The sequence below is a fragment of the Odontesthes bonariensis genome, chromosome 24 (genome assembly GCF_027942865.1).
Source record: "Odontesthes bonariensis isolate fOdoBon6 chromosome 24, fOdoBon6.hap1, whole genome shotgun sequence".
Classification (NCBI taxonomy): domain Eukaryota; kingdom Metazoa; phylum Chordata; class Actinopteri; order Atheriniformes; family Atherinopsidae; genus Odontesthes; species Odontesthes bonariensis.
This window is the reverse complement of record NC_134529.1, coordinates 2,991,657-3,012,642: the sequence shown is the minus strand read 5'-3', so window position 1 is coordinate 3,012,642 and position 20,986 is coordinate 2,991,657. Positions and strand designations below refer to the sequence as shown.

The following is a 20,986-nucleotide window of genomic DNA, read 5'->3' as shown; positions in this document are numbered from 1 at the left end:
TTTTCTGGCCGTGTGCAGGACGAGTGCAGCGACGACGGGACTCTGGCCGAAGACGCCGTCGGCCCCGACGTCTCCGGCTTGGCCTCGAAGCCGACCATCTGCAAACAGTGAGTGGACGCAGTGCCGCGGTATCACCTGCAGGGGGTCTGAGTTCTGCTGATGTGTGTTAACCCATTAAGGCCGCATTTCTACCTTTAAGGCCGGGAAAGCGTACACTTTCTCCAGGAATAAGGGTTGTTTTGCACCAGTTTTCTTCAGATACTTTTATTTTCTTACATTTCTCCATACTTGGCCTACCTGGGGTTGAAAGTCTCGATAAATGCGCAGCGTTTTAGCGGGAATATACCGGCTTTCGGCGACTGTGACTCATATTTTGCTCCAAGTCTTTTTATTGATGTTTATGCATTGATATTGTACAGAGTCCGTAAATCCAGATGGTTACAAACATTACAGATATAAACACCCCCCCCCCCTCGCTCCAACAGAGCCCCATCCCTGCAACAATAGCCCCGTACCATCGTCCATATACAAGAAAACTGAAAACCATATAGTAATTAAATAAAAAAATTAAAAAGGTATATAAATTAATTAAATAATAATTAAAGAAAAATAAATAAATAAATAATTAAACAAAAAATAGTCCTTATAAATTCCAGATCATTCCAGTTCAGGATCCATCACATACAACACCACCAAAATCAGACCTCTAATTTCTCTATATGACTCAAAAATGGTTCCCATATAGAATAAAGTTTTTGAATAACGACCCTTTTGTGGAATAACGAATCTTCTCTAATACCAAATGGTGCAGAAGGTCGTTGATCCACATTTTAAAGGTTGGGGGAAGTTTCTGTGACTCATATTTTGAGCGAAAAAAAATAAAAATAAAAATATATATAATTTATTTTAATATTTCAAGATCACAATAATCTTCCAATTTAGAACTACAATAAAAAAAAAAGTTAAAAAAAAACACAAATAAAATACACTTCATTTGGATACTTTTTTAATTTAGGAAAATAAATTAAAAAAGTATCCAATTGAAGTGTATTTTATTTGTGTTTTTTTTTTTAAACTTTTTTTTTATTGTAGTTCTAAGGATGAAAGCTGCGGCTTGCCGACCCCTGATGTAGCAGAAAGGTGTGATTCTTACAAACTCAGAGTACCGAGTATATAACGTAAACTCACTTTGAAGTAGTGCAGCAGGTCTCTTCTCCTCCAGTTTCTTTTCCCACCAGATTTTCAGGTGGCAGAAGTGCTGGGATGAGGTTAACCAGCATAACAGCCATGTTTTCTACATACAGGGAGAAAGACGTGTACGCTTTCCCGGCCTTGAAGGTAGAATAACGCCCGGCCTGAATGGGTTAATGTAAAGTATGAGCGTCAGAAAGGTGGGGAACGCTTCCAGCTGCCCCACACCTGCTGTCCTTTTGCACATTTTGCTGTTAAGTGGAACCGATTTCACCACCAGATGCAACTACGTCCCACACGCTGTACCTTTCAGGGTGTTTTGTAGCTTAATAAAGGAGCAAAATGACGATTTTTCTGCATCTGTATGAACACACAGATGCTCTCTGCCTCCAAAGTCGCTCGTTTTCTGCCACTGAATCAGGGCCCAGATGCGTTGTTCAGTCAGATTATGGGGTTTGTTGGTGCCATCTAGTGGCCACAGAGCGTAGTTACATGTACATTCATATAAGAAACAGACAAAACTTTTAATAAAACATATTTCAGCATTGTTTTTAGTTTAAATGTCCTAACAGAAGTTTTAGCAATGATTCAGGCTTTTTTTTGTTTAGACTAGTTGTTTTCTACATTGATCTTTAGGCAGATCCATAGTTACTTTATGGATATAGTTTTAATGCATTAATCTGTGGCTGTGTTTGCACTCGGGTATCAGATCTAACAGAATAGATTTGTGCTGCTGAGTCTGAATGAGGTTTTATTTCCGTCTCTTTCAGGCCTTGTATCCTCATCATGGACTCGCTGCGCGGCCCGGCCAGGTCGAGCGTGGTGAAGACTCTGAGAGAGTGAGTCTGAACTTTAATTAACATTATTTTATTCTATATTAGTATTACTAAGGGCCTGAGCATTTATATACCGTTTTTGAGCTATTGTTTCCAATCCAAATGTATTAAATTCCCCTATTTAAATCTTTAAATGCCGTTTTCTCAAAAATCTGTTTTTATATTTTTTCCAGTATCAATATCTCAGCCTATGGAGCACCTACTAACACCAAACCTTCCAGTTATACACTTAGCAGTATTCTGAAGATATTTGTAGAAGGATTTGTTGATAAATCATTCCTGGCCTGATTTATGTGACATTATAATAAAAAAATATGGTGAAAATTGATGTTTTTTAGGCTATGGACAGTATATTTTGATTTTCCTAGGAAATGAAAGCAGATATCCTGAAATCCCTCTGTAATTTTCTTTTCATTTTGTGTGTAAACAAAATGAAAAAAGAATTTTGCACCTGGCTTTATCATATGTTCAGATCTAGCTTCCGGAAATATATGAAAATGTGCACATATTTAATGAGATAATGCCTAATTTGCAGAATTAAACATACAAATTTCTAAAACTTGTAATACATTTTTTTTTCATACTTGTATAAGTAATTAACTGAGGGAGTTTCATGGTGATATCTGTTATTTTAAAATATTCCCCTATTCACCTGTGGTGGTAATAGGGTAATATTTTGCTGGTTTCCAGCTGATGGGCTGTGTGTGTGTGCGCTTGTTTTAGGTACCTGGAGGTGGAGTGGGAGGTGCGCAAAGGGAACCAGCGCAGCTTTGGGAAGGACGCGATGAGGGGCTCCAGCCCACGTGTGCCTCAGCAGGATAACTTCAGCGACTGTGGAGTTTACGTCCTGCAGTATGTGGAGAGCTTCTTCGAGGTGAACGCTTTGGCTCATCCTCCTTTTTTCCTTTCCGCCTTAAATGAAGCATCTTCAGCATTTGGAGCCATTTTTAAAATACATTTCTTTGACATTTTAATGACTAAAATTTAGGGCTGGGCAACGATTAAAGTGTTTAATCTAATTAATCGCATGATTTCCCTGATTAATCAGGATTAATCGCATTTGTACGCAGAATCCAAAAATGAATCCTAAAGTAGTGTATAGCTTTTAGCATTTAGCTTTATTTTAAATGTGCTGCCATATGAATGAAAGTGCCATAACATTTGTTGTGCAAACACACTTTTAACATCAGCATCTTTCTGTAGTTTTTATGTAAAAAAATGAAAATGGCCGAGTAAAAGTTCCGTACCCTTCTCCATGTTTGGTGGATCCGCCGATTACTTTCTTTTCCTGTTCCACAGCAGACAGCAGCAGACTTTTACAAAATAAAAGCCTGTGAGCAACAGACTTTTGCAAAATAAAAGCCTGTGAACAACAGACTTTAACAAAATAAAAGCCTGTGAGCAACAGACTTTAACAAAATAAAAGCCTGTGAGCAACAGACTTTAACAAAATAAAAGCCTGTGAGCAACAGACTTTTACAAAATAAAAGCCTGTGAGCGACAGACTTTTACAAAATAAAAGCCTGTGAGCGACAGACTTTTACAAAATAAAAGCCTGTGAGCAACAGACTTTTACAAAATAAAAGCCTGTGAGCAACAGACTTTTACAAAATAAAAGCCTGTGAGCAGCAGACTTTTACAATAATAAAAGAAATAATAAAACCTGCGTTAATGTGTGATAAAAAATTATCGGCGTTAAATAATTAACGAGTTAACTCGCCCAGCCCTAGTTGTAAATATCATCATCTTCTCTTCAGAATGTATCTGGTTATGTTTTTAGTATGAATAAATGATCTTTTAACTTAATTCAAGTCAAATTTGACATGTTTGTTTGTCATTATTAGCAGCTTTTGGCTTTATTTTAGTTACTTTAACCAGATAAAGTCTTTCAACAGGATTTTAATTCCGGCTGGTTTTAACAGTTTTGGATGTTTCTTTTTGGTCCTTTTTCTGGGAATGAAAGCGTTCAGACTTTCTGTTTCTGCTTCTTTCTGTGCAGAATCCGATCCCCAGTTTCCATCTCCCGGTGAACTTGTCGGAGTGGTTTCCTCAGCCGCGGATGAAGACGAAGCGCGAGGAGATCCGGGAGCTGATTCTGAGGATCAAGGAGCAGCAAGAGCCGGACAAGAGGGAGTCGGACCAAGTGGAGGCCCCGCCGGGCTCTCCGGAGGAGCCCGAGATCGAAGAGACATCTGGGGTGATGGACAAGCCCCCAAATGTGTTGATCAGCCCCTGATCCCCCCCCCCCGCCCTCAGCCGGCTCACCACAAACATCAGACCACACCTTCGACTTTGTATTGAATAAAACCCGACGTGTAAATATGCTGGAGTTTTTCCGCTGCCTTTGTAATTTACTGTTTTATGACTCATTCTTGAAGTGGCCCGTTAACTTATGTTTCATGGATGTTCTTCTCTCCAGATGTTGGGGGGGGGAGGGGGGGGTCTTCTGTGCAGAAGATACTGTTTGGCTCTTGCATCGTTATTTTTTAATGCTTCGACTTGTTTAGGGGAGGACGATAGTAATAAATATGGAGAACATTGTAGTTGTTTGAAAGTTAAATCAAGAAGAAAAGGAAAGTTTTCAGAAGATTTATTTGAAGCTCATGAGTCGCATACGTAGTTCGGTGCCTGTTGTGTCTCTGCGATGTCGAGTGGATTCATTTTCAACATTAAAACAACCTTAGATGCAAGAGCACTTCCTGTGTGTGAGCTGGTTATTTCTGTTAATGTAAAGTATGAGCGTCAGAAAGGTGGGGAACGCTTCCAGCTGCCCCACACCTGCTGTCCTTTTGCACATTTTGCTGTTAAGTGGAACCGATTTCACCACCAGATGCAACTACGTCCCACACGCTGTACCTTTCAGGGTGTTTTGTAGCTTAATAAAGGAGCAAAATAACGATTTTCTGCATCTATATGAACACACAGATGCTCTCTGCCTCCAAAGTCGCTCGTTTTCTGCCACTGAATCAGGGCCCAGATGCGTCATTCAGTCAGATTATGGGGTTTGTTGGTGCCATCTGGTGGCCACAGAGCGTAGTTACATGTACATTCGTATAAGAAATAGACAAAACTTTTAATAAAAGATTATATTTTGCCATTGTTTTTAGTTTAAATGTCATAAAGAAGTGTTAGCAATGATTCAGGCTTTTTTGTATAAACTAGTTGTTTTCTACATTGATCTTTAGGCAGATCCATAGTTACTTTATGGTTATAGTTTTAATGTATTAATCTGTGGCTGTGTTTTCTACGGTAGAAGCTGTTAAAAAGTCAGGAATCAATGCAACAAACCCGTCCATATTTCATCTTTATGGTCACAGAAGTGGTACCTACAACCAAAACTACGACCTGTGTTTGCACTCAGGTATCAGATCTAACAACAACATGACGATTATTTCTAGGGCTGGGCGAGTTAACTCATTATTATCGCGTTAACTCGCTAATTTTGTAACGCCGATAAATATTTTATCGCGCATTCACGCAGGTTTTATTTATTTATTTATTTTTTTGATACAAATTTTTTTCCCAAAAAAATAAAAATATTTTTTCCCAAAAAAGTATGATTTAAAAAAATAAATAAAAAAATAATTTTTTTTTTAGAAATATATGTATTTTTGGGGACTTTTGTGCCTTTAATGGATAGGAAAGTTCAGAGAGACAGGAAGCCGGAGGCAGAGAGAGGGGGAACAACATGCAGCACAGGGCCGTCCGATGCGGGACTTGAACCGGGGCCAGCTGCAGCGAGGACTATAGCCTCTGTACATGGGGCGCCTGCTCAACCCACTACGCCACAAACCCCACCTGTTTTATTATTTATTTTATTATTGTAAAAGTCTGTTGCTCACAGGCTTTTATTTTGTAAAAGTCTGCTGCTGTCTGCTGTGGAACAGGAAAAGAAAGTAATCGGCGGATCCACCAAACATGGAGAAGGGTACGGAACTTTTACTCGGCCATTTTCATTTTAAAGTTCTTCCAGACGGCGGAGTCGACAGAACCAAAGTCATCTGTAAACACTGCCAAGTTGAATTGTCTTCTCAGCGTAGTAGTTCCAGTCTAAAATATCACTTAAAGGCAAAACACACAACTGATAGCAGCAAGTCATTCAAGGAAACAGACAGTGGAGCGAGGCTTCTACATAAAAACTACAGAAAGATGCTGATGTTAAAAGTGTGTTTGCACAACAAATGTTATGGCACTTTCATTCATATGGCAGCACATTTAAAATAAAGCTAAATGCTAAAAGCTATACGCTACTTTTGGATTCATTTTTGGATTCTGCGTACAGATGAGATTAATCGTGATTAATCAGGGAAATCATGTGATTAATTAGATTAAAAACTTTAATCGTTGCCCAGGCCTAATTATTCCTAAATAACAGAGAACCTTTATCTGAATATGTTGCTCACCTGTGGCGTCCTCCCTCCTTCTGTTTACAGCTCAAACATTAAACCGGTTCCTCATAATTAAAAGGTGTACTTTCTATTTCCCACGGTTGTGAGCGTAAAGATCTCCACATGGTGGCACCACTGCTGCTATTCGAGTTTGGGAGGAGACTATTTCAACAGTAACAAAATGAGCATTTATTTGTCGAATAATCCAAACTGGATACAAAGACAAAGCAGAAGACAAGACGAAAACATAACAAAAAAGTCAGTAGTTTAGTCAGGTTTATTTTCAGGGCACATTTAAAGCAATGCTGACCCGAGTGCTGAACAGTAAATCACTATAACCAACAATAAAATGCAATAAAACAAGGTAAAACTGATAATAACTAAGGGTAAAACTCTAAGAACAAACTAAGAACAACATTAATGTAAATAAAGCACAACAGAGTAGACAGTAAAACACAATAAACCAAATAAAAACATGATTTACATTCATTACCGGAGCTTATTTCCTATAATTTCATCATTATTCAGAAACTTTTGAGGCATTCTGTCTGAATTCATTGAAATGTATCAATTTAACCCGCTTACTTATTCAAACTGATGGCACAAAATAACTTCCATAGCACACACGCGCTTCTCCGGCACACCTGAGCATGCGGTGTCATAAAGTAGCTGCAACTTGCAGATATTGAAGAGAAAACTGGACATTCGGTACATTTGCACGAAAAGGACATTTTTTCTTCACGTTGAAAATAACCAAATGGAAAAGGATTTAATTTTCTTTGTACAACTTGTTTCATTTTTAGGTAAATTTCATATCCACAAAAGGAAATGGACTGACAGCAAACCAAACTTTACACTTTTTTATTTTACTACATCAATACAGCACCAACATCATTGGTTTAGAAATGCCTAAGGCTACAAAAACAAACTTTATTTGGAAAAAGTTTTATTTAAATAATGTTTTTCTCTACAGTGATGCATTTTATATTTTTGATATGATTATTTTTTTTCCACTGAATTTTTTTTTAGATGTTGAATTTTTTTACACTGATTTTTGTTTTTAGAAATTGATTTTTTTTTTTTTTTACACTGTTGCTTTTTCAAATTCAAAGTCTGATTTTGATGCTGTAAAAATTCAAACATTAGAAATTCGCATTCAAACTCTAATGGCACAGAAAAACTTCCATACACGTGACCCACCTGGTTGACCGGAATTAAAGGCTTGAAATGGGACCACAGCGCCCCCTGCGGGCCGCTCCGCTCCGCCGGGGACTATATATCCAGGCCGTGACGTCACGGGGCCCGTTTCCCAGGATCGCTGCGGGAGTGGGAGGCTGCGGGACGGGGGAGAGTGTGGACCAAAGCTGCCGGAGCGGACGCAGATTATCTGGAGACCACCGGCTCTGCTCTTCCTCTCTGGGAATTAAAAACAAAACAAAACAAAAGATATTTATATTGATACAAGCCGAGGGGCTGGAGACCCGGGAGATTCTGCTGAGACGAGGTAGGCAGCACCGGCGTTCACACCGGTTAGATTCACCAAATTATGCCGTGTTGTTAGCTAGCTGACGGGCTACAGCTTTGTGGCGTACCGGTGCTAAAAACCAGGAGTTGGTGGAGGTTGTCAACCCTCACTGCCGAGCCGAACTCTTGACACGGTTGATATTAAGCCGAACATCCGTCTCTACCCACAACTATCGCCTTATTTTTCATATTCATCTCGTATTTGTGGAAACTGTAACTTGTGGCTGGGTTCGTCCAGCGTCGTTGCGCCCTACTGTCGCCAGACCTCATTCAGAAATCCGGTAATTTAAGGTTCTGTTAGCGACCAATGAAGGCAGGAGCCTGGGCCGAAGCCCGGCCACATTAGGGACGGTCGGAGGGGGAACCGAGCCCGGCTTCGGCGGTGAGAGTGCGCGGACAGGGCACACGCACGCCCCGCTGTTGGACGGGTAGCAGCGCGGACATGTCAGACCCCGCAGCAGGAGCGCGGCTGCGGCCTGCAGGACTCACAACACACCGCTGCTGCTCGGGCTGCGGTTTGAAAGCACTGGACTTGCTTTGCATGAGAAAACCCGGCTGCAGGTGGTGGGTCTGGTCTTTGTAATGTTGATTTAATGTTGATTTATTGTTGGTTTAATGATGATTTAATGATGATAAGAGGTAATGTGGCACCTTTTTAGTGGAGAGGATGCAGAGAACAAGCCTCTGCTGTGGGTTTATCTGTGTTGCATGATTATATAAGAGCTCTCATTGTTTGTCCTGAGCTGGGCTGAAGCTGCTTTGAATCCATTGGTGAGATCTGAGTGAATTATTTTCCTGCGTTTGGACAACTTGTGGTTCAAACTTTGTGCTTTCTGGTGTTGGGTGGAGGCCTCTCCCAACGGCAAACCGCTCACTCCTGAAGGGACTTTGACTTTTGCTCCTTCCTTACAACACCACTTTATTACGGCTGAATTGTGCCATGAGGCTTTTTTTTATGCAACCTCCTCTCCTCCTTCCGCCTCGCTGTCAGAATCGAGCTCAGCATTTCGAAGGACGCCTCGGTTCCTGAAATGCACCTGGAGGAGAGAGGAGGCTGCTTGGCGAGCTGATGAGGAGGATGCTCGGATGCATGGAGAGGAATCGAGGATGCACGAGTTAGGAAAGGAGATAAGGGGATGGTTGCGTCATGTCACCAACAGGAAAGGGTCTCTGATTGTGAGCGAGCCGTCCTTCCTGAGTTGGGCCAGTTTCAGGAACTTGATGGCTCCAGGTCCCGTTGAGGAAATAATCCTCCATCAGTTCAGTCGTATCAAGGAGTCGGTCGAGTTTGATCCGAAGGCTTAAAGTCCAGCTGAGAGGAGCCGAGAAGAATTTCACTTCATCCCCCAGAAGAAGCCTGTAGTCGGGGGGCCAAAGTCTCAAAAATGGGTTGCCATACTTTTATTTGTGTTTTTTATGTTCACTTTCACCCTAAGAAGCAATAATCAGAGGGAAACTGCTTCTGTTTATCTGCCGGAAACATGGCGGAAAAAAGAATTGTGGCCATTTTGGTGTGTGTTCCCTTCATTTTTTGATAGAAAATGTTGGAAAATGACAATTTTCTTCCACAAATCCTCAGGATTTATTGCGAATAGGCTCAAATTTCTATTGAGGTTCTGAGCCTGTTGATCGCCAACGAGGCCGAGCAGTGAAATCATCACAGATCCAATGATTTTTGGTTGGATGTTTCTCATTTTTTTTCTGTGGAATGAGTATACTGTTTGGTGAACAGAATGGCATATTGACTGATGTCATAATCTGGGAGAATAATTGATTGCCAATGAAGTAAAGAGGAAAATATTGGGAAAAAAGTGGGAAAACGCCTGATTTCTTTGCATTAAATTGAGCCAAAATCATGTAGAAATGTATTTTAAGACTTATAATTTCATTGGATTTGTGGAAAATTGTAATTTTCCAACATTTTCTATCAAAAAATGAAGGGTACATACACTAAAATGGCCACAATTTTTTTTTAGCCATGTTTCCGGCAGAGCACACCCTCTGATTATTTCTTCTTAGGGTCAAATTGAACATAAAAAACACAAATAAAAAGTATGGCAGACCCATTTTATTGAGCTTTTGAGACTGGCTCCCCGACTACTGGACCTGATTAGTTTCCACCTGCAGGGATGCTCTGACCACTCAAGGCATCCTGGGTAATGGCCCCCGTCCAAGTGTCTTATGGAGGATAAGCTGTTTATACGCGTCTTTATCCACTTAAAACACACGAGAAGGCTCAGCACGCAGGGCTGTGGACATTAGAGCGGCGGGCGGGTGTCAGCGCTCTGATTTACACGCTCGCCTTGGCTCGGCTCTCCGAGGCGTTCGCCGGGTTCCTCCCATTGTGTCGCTGAGGCACCTGGAAGTTCAGGAATTCCTGGAATATCCTGGAATCTAACTGTGAATGTGGAAGCATTATGTTGGCGTGCAGTTCTTTGAGGGATTTGGATTTCAGATGACCTCATTAAGTGGTCGGATCATTAACATGAAGAACCAGACATAAAGGAACAGCAGTGAGAATGCTTATGAGCTGAATGGGGATAGCTGACCGTGCTAAAAAAGCTGAAAATAGTTCAATTTTAGCAGTAAAAACTGTTTTGGTTGAAGGAATTTTGTGATTTTTGTGTTCTACCAAACTTGGAGTTAGTCAGAGAATTTGAGAGGTTGGTCTCGGTTCAAGGCTCATAGCTGAAATTCTGTAAATGTGAGCTCTTTAGTAGTTACATTGGCTGAAAGAGGACAACTTTTCCTACATTTTAAGGTATAATTTGTGTCTCTAAGTTAAACTGTATGAAAGTTGGAGGAATTTGTTTGAAAAAACTTATCAGCACGCACTCAACTGTGTGCTCATTCATAAAAATAAAGAAGGAGCAAAATGTTCATGTTTTTTAAACTGCCATATTTCAAAATTGGCTGAAGATTTGAAAAAGCTGAAACATTTGGTAATAGCTGAATGTCTTGTGACCCATTTAAAGTTTGAATGGTGTCTCTAGCTGAAAGCATGCAGAAATAGTTAGGTTGGAAAGAGGATAAATTTGGAAGAGCTGAAAGCAGTTTCCATTCATTTGAATAAAACGCTTCATCAGTGTCTGACCCAACAGAACATCTTGTTTTCATCACTGATTAAAGGAAGAACCGTAAAGGAAGTCTAAAAAATCCATCTCAGACCCTGGATCTGAGCAGATGTGCACATCTGTGGTCACATCTGAACCTCACACTGAGCTCCGCAGAGCTCCCAGCGACCACGCCTTTAAGACGGCTGCTGCAAAGCGAGAGGAGCTGCTCAGGGATGTTGGTTCTCGGGTTTTTCGGTCCCAGTTTGGGTTTGACGCGTCGTGCAGACCCCCGCTGAGGGTTCACGGGTCATTAACAGGTGTGTTTCTCATGGATGATGCATTTTAAACAGTCTGATGGAGCTCTTAACATTGATTAAAAACAGGGAACCGAACACAGGACGACACGATTTAACGGTTAAATAAAGTCTAAGCAGTTCATTTCATCACAGCCGTCATATGAAATGAATTGGATTATTTTATAAATAATTACGATTACAATGAATTGAATTCTAATTGGCTTGAATTGGACTTTATTATTTAAATGCCTTGAGATGACATTTGTTGTATTTGGCGCTTTATAAATAAAAATGAATTGAATTGAATATATTTATAGGGATGGGAATTGATAAGATTTTATCTATCGATTCTGCTTATTAATCCGATTCCTGTGTATTTTCTCTGTGTGGAAAAAGTAGGCCTTACAGTTTTTCAGTGTCAACAAAACACATTTTATTAAGTTATTATGAGTCTCTGAACACTGAACAAGATGGATAAACTATTTGAGTAGAGACAATGTGCTAAAGTAAATGAAAGTGTATCTGTTAAAACGAATATAAAACTGTTCTCTGGACCCTAGATCTCTTACAGCTGAATTAAATTAGAACACAAAGCTGCTGCTGGGCCGTGTAGGACTGGATGACTGGCGGCGTAGTGATACTTTATGCCGTGTTGCTGGTGTTTCCACCCGTGCATGAAATGATGGCGCGGCACAGGTTACATGTTGCTGTCAGTTTCCCTTTTAGTGAAGTGAAGCCGCTTCTGTCTCTCCGCCATGGTGTTGCTCGCGCCAGCGTGACGTCGTTGTTTTGATGGGCAGGGCATCGATAAGGGAATCGTTAAGGCAAAAAAGAGCTAAAAGAGATTAAATACTCAACTTAAAAGCATCAACAGGACCAAAGGTTAGCTCTAAAGAACCTAAACAAAGCAAATAAATGTTATTTTCCACTTAAAAAACTGAAGCCGAGGCTGAAAATGTAAAGAAAGCATCCAGTGACCTGAGGCAAATGATGTCGATGGATTGAACCAATCGAGAACCGGTTCTCAACTGGAACCGGTTCCCATCCCTATATATTTCTACTGAGGCCTTCACTCTCAGCCGCACTTTAAGGCTGTAAATCTCTAGCAGTGACTCGGCGAATAGGCGCTGAGCTCACGTTGTTGTTGTTGTTGTTGTTGTTGTTGTTGCTGCATCATGATGGGTCACATCTGCGGTGCCGCCTCTGGACTGAACCCAGCTGATTCCCAGACTGCAGAATCGTTGGTTTCGTTGTAAAGTGCGTGCGCCTCTCCGGCTGCAGCCCAGGTGTCCTACGTGCAGGTGTGGCTAAAGGTGCTGACTCACTCTGACCACAAATCTCTCCATCAACAACTCAACGGTTCATTTAATTCACGCCGTGGGTCCGTGAGCTCGTCTAATTGCATCTTTCCATCGGGGAAAGGTTCTGATTGGCCATCTTTCCCCCCTCAGTTTATTCTGCCTCCGTCACTCCAGATGAAGCAAAGCAGAAGCAGAAAGCGGCGTCAGCTGATGGAGCAGCAGAGTTCAGACGGATCCTGTTTCCGATGGCGATGAATTAAGGGGGGTGGGACCCCCCCCCCCCTTTGTAATTAGAGGAATGTGAGCTGAATTAGTCGCGCCACGCTGAGCAGACCTCTTGCTGTTGATGGCGATGAGTGTCGGCTTCCACGCCGTCTGCGAGCCCGGCCGCCGCGCCCCGGGGTCTCTGAGGGGGCTGCAACACGAGCAGACAGAAGTGGCACAGCGGCGCGTTGACCTCCACTTAACGAGCATCTCTAAATAAAAGTGCTCATTAAACCCAAAATAAACACCAAGATGGAAGTTTATATGAAGATAAAAGCCACTGAAAGCAGGTCACTGGATGCTTCTTTACATTTTCAGCTTCAGTTTTTAAGTAGAAAATAACTTTATTTGCTTTGTTTTGGTTCTTTAGAGCTTTTGTCCTGTTGAGTTTTTAATCTCTTTTTTTGGTCTCCGCCAACCTTCAGCTCTGGGTTTGGAGACTAGCTGCAGCTCGCGTCCTGCAGCTCGCATCCTGCATCTTGCAGTTCGCATCTTGCAGTTTGCATCTTGCAGCTCACATCCTGCATCTTGCAGCTCGCGTCCTGCATCTCGCGTCCTGCATCTCGCGTCCTGCATCTTGCAGCTCGCATCCTGCATCTTACGTCCTGCATTTTGTGTCCTGCATCCTGCAGCTCACGTCCTGCATCCTGCATCTCACGTCCTGCATCCTGCATCTCGCGTCCTGCATCTTGAAGTTCACATCCTGCATCTTACGTCCTGCATCTTGTGTCCTGCATCCTGCAGCTCGCGTCCTGCATCTTGCAGTTCGCATCTTGCAGTTCGCATCTTGCATCTTGCGTCCTGCATCTTGCAGTTCACATCTTGCAGTTCGCATCTTGCAGTTCGCATCTTGCAGTTCGCATCTTGCAGTTCGCATCTTGCATCTTGCGTCCTGCATCTTGTGTCCTGCATCTCGCGTCCTGCATCTCGCGTCCTGCATCTTGCATCTCGCGTCCTGCATCTCGCGTCCTGCATCTTGCAGTTCGCGTCCTGCATCTTACGTCCTGCATCTTGTGTCCTGCATCCTGCAGTTCGCATCTTGCATCTTGCGTCCTGCATCTTGTGTCCTGCAGCTCACATCCTGCGTCCTGCATCCTGCATCTCGCGTCCTGCATCTCGCGTCCTGCATCTTGCAGTTCACATCTTGCAGTTCGCATCTTGCAGTTCGCATCTTGCATCTTGCGTCCTGCATCTTGCAGTTCGCATCTTGCATCTTGTGTCCTGCATCTCGCGTCCTGCATCTCGCGTCCTGCATCTTGCAGTTCGCGTCCTGCATCTTACGTCCTACAGCTCGTGTCCTGCATCTTGCAGTTCGCATCTTGCATCTTGCGTCCTGCATCTTGCAGTTCACATCCTGCATCTTGTGTCCTGCAGCTCGCGTCCTGCATCTTGCAGCTCACATCCTGCGTCCTGCATCCTGCATCTCGTGTCCTGCATCTCGCGTCCTGCATCTTGCAGTTCGCATCTTGCGTCCTGCATCTTGCAGTTCACATCCTGCATCGTGCGTCCTGCATCTTGTGTCCTGCATCGTGCGTCTTGCAGTACGCATCCTGCATCTTGCGTCCTGCATCCTGCAGCTCGCGTCCTGCATCTTGCGTCCTGCTCGTGCTTCCTGCAGTTCGCATCCTGCAGTTTGCATCCTGCAGCTCGCGTCCTGCATCGTGTGTCCTGCAGTTCGCATCCTGCAGCTCGCGTCATGCATCTTGTGTCCTGCATCTTGCGTCCTGCATCTTGCGTCCTGCATCTTGCGTCCTGCAGTTCGCATCCTGCAGCTCGCGTCCTGCATCCTGCAGCTCGCGTCCTGCATCTTGCGTCCTGCATCTTGCGTCCTGCATCTTGCGTCCTGCATCTTGCGTCCTGCATCGTGTGTCCTGCAGTTCGCATCCTGCAGCTCGCGTCCTGCATCTTGCGTCCTGCATCCTGCAGCTCGCGTCCTGCATCCTGCAGCTCGCGTCCTGCATCTTGCAGGTCTTGCGTCCTGCATCCTGCAGCTCGCGTCCTGCATCTTGCGTCCTGCATCCTGCAGCTCGTGTCCTGCATCCTGCAGCTCGCGTCCTGCATCCTGCAGCTCGCATCCTGCATCTTGCGTCCTGCATCCTGCAGCTCGCGTCCTGCATCTTGCAGGTCTTGCGTCCTGCATCTTGCGTCCTGCAGCTCGCGTCCTGCAGCTCGCGTCCTGCAGCTCGCGTCCTGCAGCTCGCGTCCTGCATCTTGCATCCTGCATCTTGCGTCCTGCATCTTGCATCCTGCATCTTGCGTCCTGCATCTTGCAGCTTGCCTCCGTCAGCTGAGCTCTGAGCTGGTTTAAAGGGAACCAAAATGGTGAAGCTGATGCATAAATCCATGAACCCTTTTAGACTCGGCTGATGATTCTGTCGCCTCGTGGCTGAGCCTCTCACGCTGTTTATCGACAGCTTCATTGATCGGTATCGATCAGAGCTGCTCTGACTTGATTAGTCGTGTTTAAGGCGGGGCTGATGACTCATTACCTCCTTTATCCTGCCTTTTACATAAAGGTCGCCGACCTTTGAGCTGAAGCTTTCTTTTTATTTGACTTAAATTTTGGTTCATTCACCAATAAACTTTATTTCAACTTTATGATTATTTAACACAGTTTTAACAACATTTAAACAGAATAAGAACCTTAAACCCGGTGAAATAAAAGCTGAATCTGCTGTGAAACCTCTGGATGGTTTAACTTTAGCTGTTCTCTGTGCTGCTGTGCTGCAGAGCACCTTTTATTCCCACGCTTTGGGGATGGATGTGAACGTCGGTGTGTTGTTGGAGCCTTGAATCTGTTGACATTCCTCAGTCGGGACGTCTGAAAGCTGCACAGACCGACGCCGACTCGCTTTGTGCTCGTTACGGACAAAGAGAGGAGAAACAGGCTTTAATCAGAGCTTTATTCAGAGCTGGTTTTCCTTTTGATAAAGAGTGCAACACGGCTGGAAGTTGGTCTGACGGTGAGATGTTTGTTCTGATGTTTGTTCTGTTCACCGGGGACGCGGTAACACGCAGATTAACCTGTTCTGCTGAGTCACTGAGGTCTGAAATGATGAGTTCACGTGAGATGAAAGCATCTTTACGTCAGCAGGAACCCTTTAACCCGTTATTGTGTGTTTGGAGGCTTAAAGCGCTGAACGGCCTCGGCTCAGCTGCGTCTTAAAGCTCCGTGAAGCGGCTGAAACCTTCGGCGTCCCCGTGAATAAAACCCGGTGGCGCCCTTTAAAGGTTTGCGGCAGCTGTTTTTAATCCTCCTGTTTGGTGACACGCTGATCATTTCCGGCGTGGAACGTCTCTAATCTTTGACGGTGGATTTGTGTCTCCTGCTCTCCGGCCGGCTCGGCTGCGGGCGCCGCATGTAAATGAGCCACACCCATCATCGTATGGGCTCGGGCTGTAACCACGGCAACCATTTGTCCACCCTCCCTGTCGGGATCACGTGTTTTTGACCTTTGAAACCCCAGACGCCTCTCTGCTGCTGCGCTGTTGGATTGTGGGTAATTTTCTGGTTTTAAGATGGAGCCCGAGTGCTTTTTATCTCTTCTATCACCGAAGAGTCGAGCATGTTCAAAGGCTGTGTTCCAAAGTTAGTATGTGAGTTTGAGTAAGCAGAAGTTCCCGGATGCATACTAGATTCTCTGAAATGTTGGGTATGCATCATGAGGTTACTACTCATACTCAAACTACCCAAGATGCAACGTCACGTGACGTCGCCGATCGTCATTTCCTGTCAAAACGGCAGTTTCAAGCTAGCTACAACGAGGGTAGGTTCACTTCCTGTTTTCAAAACAAAAGCACCAATTGTATGGTAATGGCTTTCCCTATGATAAAAGGCAACGGGTATTTTATTTTGTGAAAATAACAGGAAGTGTGTTAGCTCACTGCGGCTAGCTTTAGTAGCGCTGAATTCGTGGGAACAAAATTGTAAACAGCCGGTATTTTGTCAGGTTTTCAACACGTTGGGGATCTAAACGACTACTTTCTCACCTGAAAATGTTTCAAATGTTGCTAAAGTTTACAGAGTTTAGGGCTTAAGGGAAATCAGCTTCAGGCCGGCTGATTTCTGCTCGGGCAGGAGCGAAATGCATTGTGGGTAAACGCTCTGCATACTGTCTGATCGATGAGTATGTGGTTTTCTGTTTGTCGTACTTCCTGGTCTCAGGTGGCGTTCGTCACAGCGCTCATTAGGTTTCTGTGGCCTCCCTCCAGCAGGACTTTGACCCGAGTTAATCTGCCTCTCTTTAGCACTTCTCTTCATGATCTGAATGACACTGGGACGCTTGTTCCAGCTGCTGCCAGGCTTTTACAGCCCTGAGCCCGACTGCTGCCTCATTTCACTGTCGCTGCGGTGGAAAGTTTCGTGTCTGTCGCAGCAGGAAGGAGCGCCTGGGTTTAAGTGAGGGATGGAAACGGCTCGCTTTTCTTTTCGACTCTCTGATCTGAAGCTGTGTTTCAGATGATGATGGAGGACGCTTCCTCCCACAGTAGCTTCTCTTTTGCTCGATCTCCTCATGTGAACGGCACATTTATTAATTTATTCATGAAGACAGAAAGCTAAAACACACGAGCAGAGACGGGTTAAAGGCTCGTAAACACCCAGTGAAAAGGACTTCCTCACAAAGTAGGAGATGAAAGAACATCTGCTCACAGTGATTCACCCCGAGGTGTCATCACAGGGTCTGTCAGATATGAGGTTAGAATCAAACCTGCCTGGATCTGAAGATTTAAAGCCTGAAACCTCTTCGGACCTGCTGGTTTACGTTCAGCAGAAGCTTGTTCTCAGCTCGAGGGTCTGAGGACAGTGGACGCTCCTGTTGTGCAGCAGCTGGACGCGGTCGTGGCTAAAGCTCGCCGCCGCAACCGACAAATCGATCGAGCGCACATTCCAGCGGTCTGACTTCAGCGAGTAAAAGAGAAGAAGTGTCACTTCCAAACACAGAGGCCTTTAAACCTTTCAGTCCTTCAGACACATTTAAAGTAGGGCTGGGCGAGTTAACTCGTTATTATCGCGTTAACTTGTTGATTATTTAACGCCGATAAATATTTTGTTGCGCATTAACGCAGGTTTTTTTTTTTTTTTTATATTATTTTTTGGGGCTTTTGTGCCTTTAATGGAAAGTTCAGAGAGACAGGAAGCAGGGGGCAGAGAGAGGGGGAAAGTCTGCTGCTCAGAGGCTTTTATTCTGTAAAAGTCTGCTGCTCAGAGGCTTTTATTCTGTAAAAGTCTGTTGCTCACAGGCTTTTATTTTGTAAAAGTCTGCTGCTCACAGGCTTTTATTTTGTAAAAGTCTGCTGCTGTCTGCTGTGGAACAGGAAAAGAAAGTAATCTTTGGATCCACCAAACATGGAGAAGGGTACGGAACTTTTACTCGGCCATTTTCATGTTAAAGTTCTTCCAGACGGCGGAGTCGACAGAACCAAAGTCATCTGTAAACACTGCCAAGTTGAATTGTCTTCTCAGCGTAGTAGTTCCAGTCTAAAATATCACTTAAAGGCAAAACACACAACTGATAGCAGCAAGTCATTCAAGGAAACAGACAGTGGAGCGAGGCTTCTACATAAAAACTACAGAAAGATGCTGATGTTAAAAGTGTGTTTGCACAACAAATGTTATGGCACTTTCATTCATATGGCAGCACATTTAAAATAAAGCTAAATGCTAAAAGCTATACACTACTTTTGGATTCATTTTTGGATTCTGCGTACAAATGAGATTAATCAGGGAAATCATGTGATTTAATTAAATTCTAATTTCAAAGTATTCCGTTTGCATCGATTTAAAAGGATGAAAACAGGAAGTTCCTCAGATTTGTTTGCCAGTTTGACACATTTAATGTGCAGTTCCTGCAGTTTAAACCTTGAACGCAGAACTTATCTGATCACTGATCCATACGCTGTAAAAGCCTCTCACCTGCAGCAATAACTCGCTGCTTATCATTTTGCTCGTTAATTCCAGCCCACAGCAGCAGCTTCCACCATGTGATGAGGTGACCTTTCACCTTTTGCTCACCTGAGGAAGTCGTTGCCTTCCATCACTTCCATTAAGCTTTCAGCTCAGGTGTGAATTCGGCTCAATTCTTTCCTTTGCTGCACTCATTAATAATCGGTGCATTCAGGTGTTTCTGTGCTTTAGAGCGCCCGCTGCCGCACATCTGGAAGCAGGCGTTCTGCTCGTCTTTCCTTCTTCTGTTCAGAGCCGACAGAAATTAATTCGACTGTTCCCGAAGGCTCAGAGCGCCGTGAAATAATCATTTAATCGTTTTTACTTTTTACTGACGAACCAATAAATCCTATGTGTCAAACTCCAGGCCCGCGGGCCAAATGTGGCCCGCCAGAGCTTAAAGGGTCTGATTGAAGTCAAATACGTGCAGTGACCAAAAACTACATTTCCCACAATGCATGCCGATTATGTTACGCGCAAAGTGACGGCATCCCGCCACTGGACTGCAATGTTTCCGAATCGATGCGATTTTCCCAACAAGTGGAATTGGGAAATACAAATGATGATCCCAAAATGTCCAGGAAGAGAAAAATGTTTCTTTTTCAAGAAAGATCGGAAGCACAACGCGGCAGTAAAAGCTAGCTTTGATATTTCAAGTTGGATGGAGTTGATGTGGGTTTCATAACCTGAAAATTTAAAAGGATTTATGATATAATAACAGAGCAACAAGCAAACATATATATTTTTTACATCTATGCAAATGTAAATGTAATATTTGTAACTTGAATAAGTCATAAATTAAGAGCTATTTAACATTAAGGAGTAGTTACATTTATAATTTACATCCGGCCCTTTGAGGGCAACGACTATGCTGATGTGAAACTGAGTTTGACCCCCGTGCAATAGATCCTCTGGGCTGAGCTGCTGCGGGTCCAGCAGATGGAAAAACCTTTTTCTACTTTCCTGAATCGATCCACTCTGAGTTGAATCAGCTGATTTGTGTCCGGTTTTCCCTTCTTTATCCGTGGCGCTCGCATGGCGGCGGCCTTTTTCCTCTGTTTATATTTAGCTGCTGCTGTACCCCGGCATTCGGTTGCCATGACACCCGTTATGCAACATCACGACATCGCTGAAGAGTCACTGGAGAAGCTTATTGTCTCCGTGTCTCCATGGAGCCGAGGTCCAGCCGGGCCCTTTGGGGGTCTCGGTCAGCGAGGAAGTGATGACATCATGAGAAAAAAGACAAACTTATGAGTCGCTTTTGGTCTGTTTTTATCTGGAAGTCAAAGGAAACTCTCCGGCTGCTGTTATCAGGAGCTCAGACTCTTTATCTTCTGGTTCTTAAACAGAAAACATGACGACTTTTACCCTCAGAGGGGGGGGGTACTGAGGGGGACATGGGGGGATTTCTCCATCCAGTCTACATGTGCTGGTTTTTGCATCACAAAATGGTTCTCCAGGAAAAAGTCAGACCTCACAATCTCTTGGCCCTATTTTCTCTGCCTTCGTATGTCAAAAGAGGCGAACTGTCCCTTTAATGTCTGGGTTTCCCTGCTGGTTCTGACCTCAGATGAGAGGAAGATGATGGATTAATGGATATTTCTCCTCCTTCAGATGATGATGTTAACTTTTCTTCTTCTCATCGAGCTCCAAACAGAAACTCACTCCCACACAAACGAGATGAAATGTTTTTTTTAATCTTTTTATCGAGAAAAAGAAAGGGACTTATTGGTAAGGTTACATAAGATTTATCTTTTTCTTTTTTTTTTTTTTTAAACACACAGAATAATAATAAGGTTTTAGTAACAGGTAACTATAAATAGATACACCTGAATAAAATTAAAACACGAATAAATGAAACTATCTTTCAGCCATTGTGCCACAGTTGCAGATATGCAACAAGCTTTTTATTTATTTACATTATTTATTAACGTTGTATTTTTATTTACATTACATTATTTGATTTTTTTAAATTTACATACATTATTTATATTCATGTGTAATATTTTTTTTACATTACATTTTATGTAAAAATGGGTGGGAATAAAGCAATATTTTCGGTTTATTGGCAGTTGCATATCTGCAACTGTGGGTGCTACAAGGTTAAGTAATATTAGAAAATGGAGCCATCTTAATGATTTTACAGACTCAAATTGGTTTAAAGAGGAATTAATTATGCTTAAAAT

The 20,986-nt window shown here is 43.2% G+C and overlaps 2 protein-coding genes across 8 annotated transcripts in view; both read left to right on the top strand.

The window, feature by feature from the left end:
* The window catches only part of senp6a (SUMO specific peptidase 6a), a 32,013-nt gene extending 26,974 nt beyond the window's left edge, over positions 1-5,039 (top strand). Inside the window, exons 20-23 of one of the 2 annotated variants that reach the window (XM_075458701.1) lie at positions 19-107; positions 1,962-2,030; positions 2,751-2,901; positions 4,027-5,039. In XM_075458701.1, coding sequence (XP_075314816.1) covers positions 19-107; positions 1,962-2,030; positions 2,751-2,901; positions 4,027-4,263 — 546 coding nt within the window. In that variant the 3' untranslated portion in view covers positions 4,264-5,039. The remainder of the gene's footprint in view (positions 1-18; positions 108-1,961; positions 2,031-2,750; positions 2,902-4,026) is intronic. The other variant, XM_075458702.1, reaches the window with a different exon arrangement.
* A 2,680-nt stretch (positions 5,040-7,719) lies between these two features.
* The window catches only part of LOC142375526 (unconventional myosin-VI-like), a 145,038-nt gene continuing 131,771 nt past the window's right edge, over positions 7,720-20,986 (top strand). For all 6 annotated transcript variants that reach the window (XM_075459576.1, XM_075459575.1, XM_075459573.1 and 3 more), the window contains exon 1: positions 7,720-7,919. The gene's annotated coding sequence lies outside the window, so the exon portion shown is untranslated. The remainder of the gene's footprint in view (positions 7,920-20,986) is intronic.